General features: G+C 45.4%; 1 protein-coding gene across 1 annotated transcript in view; it reads right to left on the bottom strand.

Moving 5' to 3' along the window:
• Window positions 1-10,713, bottom strand: part of LOC111955998 (DENN domain-containing protein 5B) — a 74,854-nt gene that overhangs the window by 12,286 nt on the left and 51,855 nt on the right. Inside the window, 7 exon segments of the mRNA XM_070434340.1 lie at window positions 2,981-3,074; window positions 3,314-3,464; window positions 5,064-5,295; window positions 7,765-8,346; window positions 10,502-10,595; window positions 10,597-10,619; window positions 10,621-10,666. Of these exon segments, the coding sequence (XP_070290441.1) occupies window positions 2,981-3,074; window positions 3,314-3,464; window positions 5,064-5,295; window positions 7,765-8,346; window positions 10,502-10,595; window positions 10,597-10,619; window positions 10,621-10,666 (1,222 nt within the window).

Below are 10,713 nucleotides of genomic sequence, written 5' to 3' on the forward strand. Positions count from 1 at the left end.
CCCTCCAAAGACACTGAAAGAGGGGCACTGCACGGACTACGCCAGGTGTAGTACGTGGCAGTGGAATGCACATCACAAGCTCAGCTTGTGACTGGGGGGCCATTTAAAGAGAGAGACGAAAATGAGAGAGGAAAGCAATGGTACACGATGTACTGGGAATAGGAGAGAAAAGGAGAGAGAGAGTGAAAAAAAAGAGAGAGAGCGCGAGACGAGAGACGAGAGAGAGAAAGAGAGAGAGAGAAAAGAAGAGAGAGACCGAAAGAGAGAGAGAGAGAGAGAGAGAGAGAGAAAGAGAAGAGAAGAGAGAGAGAGAAGAAGAGAGGAGAGAGAAGAGAAGAGAGAGAGAGAGAGAGAGGAGTAGAGAGAGGAGAGTAGAGACGAGAGAGACTGAGTAGGCAGGAGCAGAAGCAGGTGACTGGAGAGAGAGAGAGAGAGAAGAGAGAGATGAGAGAGAGAGAGAAGTAGGAGGAGAGAGAGGGAGAGGAGAGAGCGGGGAGAAGAGAGTAGCGAAGGCGAGGTGGCTTGATATGAATAATAGATAAATGTAAATAGCAGCTGGCGGACGTTCATCGAGCGACACTGTCATGATGGTGGGTGTGTGTGCTGGTGTGTGTGGGGTCGTGTGTGTGTGTGTGTGGTGTGTGTGTGGTGTGTGTGTGTGTGTTGTGTGTGTGGATGTGTGCTGTGTGTGTCGTTGTGTGTATCGGGCCGCTCAGGCTGTCAGACACCCATTGTTTGGGAAGGTGATAAAAGGCAGATTTTCTCCCGGCCACGAGACGTCCCCTTGTACCACTGCGCGCTCCGCTTAATTTGAACGGGCCCTCTTCTGTGACAGTGGGTTGACAGCGTTATAGTACATCTCTTAATCTCTCCCGTCTCTCTCTTCCTCTCTCTCTCACACTGTAGCAAAGCGGGAGGTGCTTGTATTCATGTCTGTGTATTATTAGTGTGTACCCTAGTGTGGCATGTTCCTTTTGAAGATAAAGTAACCATATATCCTTCCACACTGGTATAAGATCACCTGATCACACCACACACACATCGGGACAAGCTTGTGTGCATAATCTGTGGTAGTTTGTGAGATGTTTACTGTCTGGCCGTCTTCATAAATTCTCTCCTGAAACATGTGCTCGGCTCGGGTGTGTGATTCTGAGGTGACTCCAAAAATACACAACTGGCTTCTCATATTAATTCTGGAGAGACGGCATTGGGGACGAGAGGCTGATACGAACCCAACCGCAGCTGATCACCCTTTTAGAAGGGGATTCATGGAGACTCGGCGCTGAGCGCACGTAGGACCTGTGTCACTTAGGGTGGGCGGCCGGTACAAGCACGTTCCCATTTCACCATAATAGAATATATGCCCGCTCTCCTTGAGTCTTGATGATAGCTGATAATATGGTTGATTATAAGGTGTATGCGGAAGAATCTTAACCTGGCACGCAATATCCTTTTGGCCTGTGGAATCCCTTTTTGTGCAAAGCAATGATGACGGCCGTGTTTTGCCTTATTCGGTAAAAACCGATGGATGAGCAGAGGAAGAACAATGATCCAAGACACCAACCTCCTTTTGAAGCTTCCAGTCTGTTATTCAACTCAATCAGCATGAACAGAAGTGATACTCGCGCCTTGTCCTCGTCAACACTCACACTTGTGTTAACGGGAGAATCATTGACAGCTGGTCTTTTGTGGCAAGGCTGAAATGCAGTGGAATTTTTTTTGGGGGATTCAGTTCATTTTCATTCAGTTCAAAGGGGGACTTTGCAATTAATCTGATCGCTCTTCATAACATTCTGGAGTATATGCAAATTGCCATCATACAAACTGAGGCAGCAGACTTTGACACAAATATACATTTTCACATTCTCAAAACTTTTGGCCACGACTGTACACCCAATATTAACCATTACAGGTGGATGGAGGGACATTTCTCAGTTGGGTCCAACTGTAAGAGGTTGTGCAAGGGTAGGATTGAGGGCAGACATTGTGGTTTTTGTACAGTCTTGAGTACCTTTTAGCAAATATTGGGATGTAGCGGGGGGTTATGTGCTCATAGAGAAACCAAGACAAAGTAAAAATAACATTTTCTGTTTACTTCTCCACAGAGAGTTGAGGCGCTGAGCCCATTTCAGTGACACACTCTGGTGAGTTCACTAGTTGACTTAAATTGGCTTGAATCTGAAATGATTCTGCCATCTTATCTGATTTTGTATCGTTACGATTCAGTAATTCCTTTCTCATCTCTCTCCTCCCCACAGAGATACAGAACTATAAAAGGGTAGGAAGAGGAGAGAGATGAGGGAAAACAAGATCCTCTGCAGAGCCATGACTCACTCTTTCAGTGCTGTCGACTAACTAATGTGACAGGTGCATGAGGGATCTATCAAACAGTCACTGTGTGTGAGTAAGCAGGGATTGTGTGTATGTGTGAAGCAGGACTGGAGTGGAGAAGTGGAGTGGGGGTCATCTTGGGGGTAGGGGTAGAGGTAGTTTTTGGGGGTTAGTGGGAGGGTCTGTGGGGGTTCCGTAACTCCTCCACGTACCAGGCAGCACTCAGAGGCAGACTTTTTTGGTGGTTTGAGAGGCGGGGGAGACGCCTTGTCCCACTCCCAAAATGCCATGGAGTTCTGCAGGACTAGACACCCCTCTACCTGCTGAGAGGTGGTACAGCCCAACCCCAACGCACAGGACCCACAGAAAAGACAGGAAGGAGAAAAGAAAGGAAAAGAAGCACCATGCACATGAATGCATATGACATTCAAATAATAGAAGGAAAGAAACTAAAAAACAAAGAGAAGTTAAAGAGAAAACAAGCATGACATCAGTTAAGACAAGGACGGACAGGCTTTGAAAACGGAACCAAGCTAAGACGAAAGGAAGAAACTCAAAAGAAATCAAATAAAAAGGAACATAAAGGCATGCTACGGAACAAGAGGAAGAGGAGAGGATGAAGAGGGAGGACGGTGTGTCGTGTCCGTACCTCTTTGAGGTCGTTATCTAGAGTCAGGTGTTCTGTTTGTTGTCTGTGACGGTCTTTCCTGCGCTGAGCCGTAGCGGTACGATTGGACCACCTGCTGACAGACATAACACTGTTAACCGCATAAACCTTTATATAGACTCTACTCAACTACATAATACAGATGGAAAATTTGTAATAAACACTTGTTAACTTGGACTACATCACCATAACACAACTGTAACGTATATATTACGTTCATATAGCCTTTATGTTCAAACCGTTACCATTACCATTTTTCCCAAGAAACAATGCCCGTCATTGGTTGGCTCTTCGGTAATGGCATCATATACTCACTTGTTATTGGTGGGTCCGACTGAGAGCACGTCAGACTGCAGCTTGGGGAAGAAGCCCTGTTCATATTTGCCCTGTCCAATCTTCATATCCAACAGGTGAGGGTGGATGGCTGTGTGGTCGATTTTCATCAGCCGCTGTTCGATGGCCTGGGCTGGGCAGGGAGATCAAATCAAGAGGGGGGATTTGAGCAAGGCCTTCTTTTGGTATAACCACTACTTGAGAATGCATTTATTACAATGCTAGGACTAAACCTTTGAGTTTACTTTGAATGAAAAGAGACACACACACAAGCTGCCACTCTTGTGCTCCTCTAAATAAAGCTTGGCAGGACATCAAAGCATTGCGTTTGTTCAATTCATTACAGGACATGCTGTACTTCGGCCCTTTCATCCTCCCCTCTCCCTCATTATCGATAAACACCCCGCTCTCTTTATCTCACTGCTTGCTCTTTCTTTCTCGGTCTCTCTGTTTGCTCTCCAAACCTACCTCCTTCTCTAACCATTTCCTTTAACGAACACAAGGTAGAGAGAACAGACGCAGTACGACTCAACCCAAACCAACAAGGCATCCGTCAATTAACCTCTGCTCGCGGTGATAAACAGCGCATCTGTTGGCGAGGTAATTCTTTACATGGCTCGTATGAGATATTTTTTTTTGTCTAACAAAACCCTCCGATTGTATCTTCCAATCTCAGTCCTCATTGTTTGTCAGACGGGAGAGAGAGGAGCACCGGAGTGACTGAGGGAAATTAAGTAGAATAGAAGAGTTTCTTTTGTGTGTATAATTGGGGAACTGCACGCGCCACCACCTCTGAAAGAGCTCCCCCTGAACAATTAGGCTTTTACAGCACTCGTTCCATTAAAATCTGCCATGTCAGACCCTGCCAATTGACTCCACCTATACCTGTACCACTCACGGACGTGAGCACGCACGCACACACACACATACCCTATTCATTGTCTGTGAGAGTGTCTGGTCAGGTCTTTTTTAGTACTCATTTGACTTGCCCTCGTTAAGTCTCTGCTGCGTAGGCAAAAGGAAGTGAGGAAGCCAGACTCAGGACTGACTCAGTGGGGTAGGGGCGGCGGGAGTGTTTTAGGGGAAGCGTTTGTGTGTGTGTGTGTGTGTGTTGTGTGTGTGTGTGTGTGTGTGTGTGTGTGTGTGTGTTTGTGTGTGTGTGTGTGTGTGTGTGTGTGTTGTGGTGTGTGAGAGAGAGAATGAAAGAAAGAGAAATAGAGCGTAGAAGAGATGAGCTTTGTGGGGTGAGGAGCTTTTTTTTGAGACAAAACAAAATGGGCAGAATAGCCAATGGGGGCCCCTGCTGAGTGGAGAAGAAGTCGCTGTTTCCAATGACACATGAACGAGGTCAAGAAGGATAAGAGGATGATGAGATGGAAAAGTAATAGGACGGATGTGTAACGAGAATGGATTTTTAAAAGGAGTCCTTTTAAAATGGAGTCCCCGTGTGACTCTAAAGCATCGCTGGTATGCCAGCCAGGCAGACAGACTGATAGAGGCAGCAGTCATCCACAGCATGCTGATCAGACAGACGACTCAGGAGAGCACATTCTATTTCAAGTCCAAACTTTCAATTAGTCCCTCTCCTTATTTCTCTGTTACCTCCCAAAGACTCATTTTAAACGACTTTAGATTTGTCCTTCAATTKCACCTGTCCCTCTCTGTCGATCTCTCTCGCGCACACACACACACACATCACCCCCTCCCCTCTCCTGGCTCTCTTCAGACTCACCCGACTCCTTGAGGATGGTGCACCTCTGGTAGTTGGAGGACCGCAGACTTGGGGCTCGAACATTGTATAGACGAGCTTTATCGATGCGACCGTCGAAGACGCGGAGCAGCGGCTCCTTCTCCTCCCATTGGGACATGATCTTGTTGTCGATGAAGGTGGCGAACATCTGGGTCTCGATGAAGTGGGACAGGAAGGGCAGGTAGGGCTCCGGCTGGTCAGATAGGAAGGATGCCTGGAGAGAGGGGAGATCTGTTAGTACAGACACAGATACATTAACCTCRTGGAAATAGGGGGCGCCATTTCCACTTTGGGAAAAAATAGAGCCCAAATTAAACGGCCTCGTACTCTGTTCTAGATCATATGATATGCATATTATTACTATTGGATAGAAAACACTCTGAAGTTTCTAAAACTGTTTGAATTATATCTGTCTATATCTATTATATCTGAGTAAAACAGAACTCATTTGACAGGCAAAGTTCCAAACAGGAAGTGAAAATTCTGAAATGGGTCTCTGTGACAGGCCTCGCCTATTCAATTGCCTTGTATTTATGGATATGTATGCACTTCATACGCCTTCCACTAGATGTCAACAGGCAGTAGAATGTTGAATGAGGTGTCTAGCCTGATGTGGGACCGAATGAGAGCTTTTGGAGTTACAGGTCAGCCATATTGGCAGTATTTTGCTGCGCACCTGGGAGCACCATATCATTTTCTGCAATGCGTTAGGTAGACACGAAGAAATGCTCCGTCTGGGACATTATTGGATACATATGAGAAAAACATCATAAAGATGGATTTTCAACTGAGTTTGACCAGTTTATTCGACTTTTATTATGACTTTTGGAATTTTTCGTTCCATGCGCCAAACGTTCATGGACACGTGAGCAACATTATGCTAGCCAAAGTTGCTAATTCGACAGAAGAAATGGACATTCTAAAACAAAACAACGATTTATTGTGGAACTAGGACTCCTTGCACTGCATTCTGATGAAAGATCATCAAAGGTAAGAGAATATTTATGATGTTATTTCGTATTTTTGTGGAATATGTTGACTCCAACATGGCGGAGAATGGCTGAGCGCTGTCTCAGATTATTGCATGCTGTGCTTTTTACTAAAGTATTTTTTTTAAATCTAACACAGCGGTTGCATTAAGAACCAGTGTATCTTTATTATTTGCCCCAACATGTATTTTTGTCATAACATGTTTTATGATGAGTTATTTATGTATTTCGACGTTGCTCTCTGGTAATTATTCTGGCTGTTTTGGGTGCCATTTATGGATCATGGCACCAATGTAATAACAGGATTTGTAGCTATAATATGCACATTTTCGAACAAAAACATAAATGTATTGTATAACATGATGTTATAAGCTGTCATCTGATGAAGTTGGTGGTCAAAGGTTAGTGATTCCATTTTTTATCTCTATTTGTGGGTTTTGTGAAAGTATCTTTGCGGTGAAAAAAATGGCGTTGCTGTGTTGCGCTATTGTGGTGAGCTAACATAACTTATTGTTGTGTTTTCGCTGTAAACGTTAAAAAAATCGGACATGTTGGCTGGATTCACAAGATGTTTATCTTTCATTTGCTGTATTGGACTTGTGATTTCATGAAATTATATTATATGATATTCCCTGTGGCGCTAGGCTAGGCTATGCTAGTCAGCGTTTCTGATGAGGAGGATCCCGGATCCGGGAGGGTGGGTCGGTAGAGGTTTTTAACATGCATGCACTTGCAGGGAAAGATATGAAGACAAATACTAGTAGGTAGGGAAAGCAACAAATGTAATTACAAAATAATATAGGTGCACACAGGGATGGACAAAAACTACAACATAAATTTACAAAATACCATAAAGATCAATGTATCAAAATAAACTACAAAATACTTGTCTTTTGAAATGTATTTAATTTCGAAATACATTTACTTACTATAACTGTGTTATGTTGTTGTTTATCTACCTTAGTTGAATGCACTGACTATAAGTCACTCCAGATAAGAGTGTCTGGCTAAATGACCAAAATGTAAAAATGAACCAAAATGAACTGCAAAGCACACTGGGTATATTTATTGGCCTTGCTTCGGGGCAGAGATCCTTAAAATACTACTCAGCATGCTTTTTAATTGTTCATTTTTTCATACACATCTGTATTTAGTTCATTTAGAAGGCGCGCTTATCACACCATAGAGACATCAAAGGGGGTAACGTAACAAAATGGAAAAAGTCAAGGGGTCTGAATACTTTCCGGAGGCTCTGTACATCGGAGTGTAGTTCAGCCCAGTGCAACACAAATAACTAAATACTCAGAAGTAATTGAAATACATATTTCAAATAKAAATAACAGAAATACTGCCCAACTCTGGGTGCACAGCACGTAGCATAAACACACAGCAACCAACTCTGTTTTCTGTCTGTTTGCTGATATGAATGCATTTCCCCAGTGATTTCATAAATGCAAACATTGTTATTGCCAATACCGCGTCTTAACAGCTCCGGCTGTGTTCGTCTTACTTATTTATCAAATGGAATATTTTCATAGTGGATGGGTTTCGGGAAAGAATTTAATCCAGCATCTCACAAACATGGTAATGCCCCAGTGGACTTCTACTACCACACAACACAGGCCTTAAATAACAGCCCGTTACATCAAGGTTAACAGTGTGTGTGTACATGTCTCTGTGTGTCAGCCCATCACCTTATCAAAGTTGTGCATCTGCTCTCGGTTGGTGAGCCAGGACTCCAGGTCCGGAGCGCTTTGGATGACGAAGGCCTCATAGTCCGCGAACATCGTGGTAAACCTGCTYGCGAACACCTCCCTCAGCTGTACATTCAGCTTAGCGTTCCTCAGCTCCTCCTCTTCGACTGCCGTCCTCCCCCCCTGGGCCTCTCCCTCACCCCCTACCCCCCTCAGGGCTTCCACACGGACCCCCGTTCTCTTAGCCAGAGCCTGGAGTCTTTCCAGAGTAGCGTTCCCTTGGAGAAGCTCCAACACAGCTAACTGCTCCCCTCCTAGGTTCCCATTCCTCCCATCGTCCTCTAGCTCCCTCAGGGCCTGTTGGCTCTTCAGACCAGGGTGACGGGTAGAGACGGACCCAGGGGTGGTGGTGGTGGAGGAGGTGGGGACAGAGGTTGGAGGAGCGCCCCCCACTGGGGATATGCCGTAGTGGAGGAGGACTTCACTGAGCTCCTGGATGAACTCTGGTTTGTTAGGGAACTGGGGGAAGTCCTCAGGCAGCTCGATGCAGTGGTTGTCAATGTCCACGAAGCACAGGTTAGCCTGTTAGGAGAGAGGGAGGTTTGGAATAAGATGAAAGATTATACAACAATTATAACATAGCTATTGCTCAATGAATAGAAACTCAGAGAGGGGTGTGTTGGGGACTGTCCAGTGTCCAGTGTTGGGGACTGGACATGCACAGATTGAGTATTGGGTAACTGGGTCAGTATGTGATTGACACGATAAAGAGATTAATGTCAGTAATAAACCCAAATCTGATATAATTGAGTTACTGTGACAAACCACCAGCATTACAACAAAAACCCTGTGCTCAAGGGTAGTGTGCCAGACCACACAGAAACAAATACACACGCTTGCAAACCAATCACAACCACAATTCACATAAAATCACACAATCACACATACAAATTCAAACACACCTATCATCCCTAGTGTCTTACTCTAACAGACACTTACAAAGCAACACACGCACACACTCAAAAAACAACCGTAATGGCAGCTTACAGTGGTAGAAATGGGCTTACAGCCTTCTCTCCCCAAGCCCCAGTCTAATGTATTACACTGCCACTCCAGCTCGTGCGTGTGTGTGAGTGTGAGTGCGTGTGTGACACGTGCACGCACGCACACACTTATAGTGTATACTTCCAGGCTCTACTGTCCCTGTGGAAGGATGACTAGGAGATACTGTACACCTGAACACATGACATTAGCATTTACTGTCTGGCACCTGAAACGCTGGGTATACTACCAATTGACTATAGTTTAATAACAGCATTTGCTAGGCTCCAGATGTGAATTTCAAAACTCAACATTTTCTTCTCCATGTATTTCTGGGTCCAGGTTTGACTCATGTGCATGGCTCTGTGAGGGCTGCATCAGCTGTCTGTGCACAGATCTGACCTGATGTGGATTGGCCTAACGGAGGTTTATTTAGGTAGCGGAGAAGACTGCAGGCCATCCGCCTGATTTAGGAGCTGCGGAAAAAGGAGCATGCACCCCGCTGGGTGATTGTACAGGCACACAATGTTTGGCCTAGTTTCGGTTAAAAGCCATTGGTTCCTCTTTTGCATTAAAAAGAAAGGATGGAGGATCAAGAGGGACAAAATTACATGAAACTGTTGGTATTCATGAGTGTGTGCATGTGCATGTACTTGTTTGGTATTTTCTATGCAAACATGACTAATATGGTTAGGAGACAAATTATTGTTCTGCCATTTGAAATGGAAATTAGATTAATTCTTTCTACAGAGCCAGAGCTTAAAAAGGCAAGTCTTTCCTTCATTCATTCATTCACATCCTCTCTCTATGATCCTTCCCTTCTTTCCGTTTGCTTTCAGCCCTTATTTCATCCCTCCATTTCTAGGTCATCCTTCCTCACTTCAAAGAATCAATCAGAAAATAGAGATATTGCTAAATGAAAACATTTGGGCACCGTGTGATCTTTAGGGGAGGATCCGGAGGAACACAGAGGGGCAGAAAATTGGATTGTGAGGAGGAGGCAGGAGCAGCACCAGGGAACGCCGTCGGATGCTGCACTGACTCGGATAATTACCATGCATACGGAATGGGCCAGATTAATGAGCGGTGGGAGTGAGAGGGAGGGAGAGCCCTGAAGCTGGGAATCTCTTTGGGACGTTCCAGACCATTAGGAGTCTCATCTCGTCCCCACTCACACGCTGTGCACCGAGAGTTCCATCGCTTTCACTGTCTGAGGAGGAGGCCATTCAAGCTGGGAGGAGGGAGGAGGGAGAGGGTATAGACACACACTATCCCAAAATCCACTAAGCCGTTCCAGAGAAATATCCGTTTGAGTTCCTTCCACACAGGAGTAATAGGGGTCTACGCAAACACATTGGCCTGTGAGTGATAAAACCAATAGAAGTATCTCAGAGAGGTTTAAGCGCTCTCCAACAAACTAAAATTAACTTCCAATAGATATTCCTCCACAATAAGAGTCTGAAAGCTGCATTTTTCCACTTCCCGCTCAGTCTGAATAGGAGCCAGGTAGTCTGCCTGTGTGCGTGGGAGGCTCATTGTGCAGAGTCAGGGTTGGATGGCCTTGGACACTGTGCATTCAGCAACAATGAGCCCTTACTGTAACTGCCTATTGTATGGAGACACACACTTACAAATAAAAAACAGACCCATTCACAGTCGCACACACACACACTGACACACACACAGTAGTCCATACCTCCTGTGGCAGCTCTAGTTTGGAGCGGTCGGTGCCCTCCTTGGACTGCAGGCCCATGAGGTAGGGCACAGGGGCATCCAGGAAGGCAGTGAGGCGGTAGGATGGGCACGTAGACATGGTGCGCGCAGCTGGAACGGCAAGAAGCAGGTGGTGATGCCCTCCGCACTTCATCAACCGCCTGTGCGAGGAGAGGTAAGGTGAGAATGGAGGGG

Source organism: Salvelinus sp. IW2-2015, linkage group LG3 (genome assembly GCF_002910315.2).
Source record: "Salvelinus sp. IW2-2015 linkage group LG3, ASM291031v2, whole genome shotgun sequence".
NCBI lineage: Eukaryota > Metazoa > Chordata > Actinopteri > Salmoniformes > Salmonidae > Salvelinus > Salvelinus sp. IW2-2015.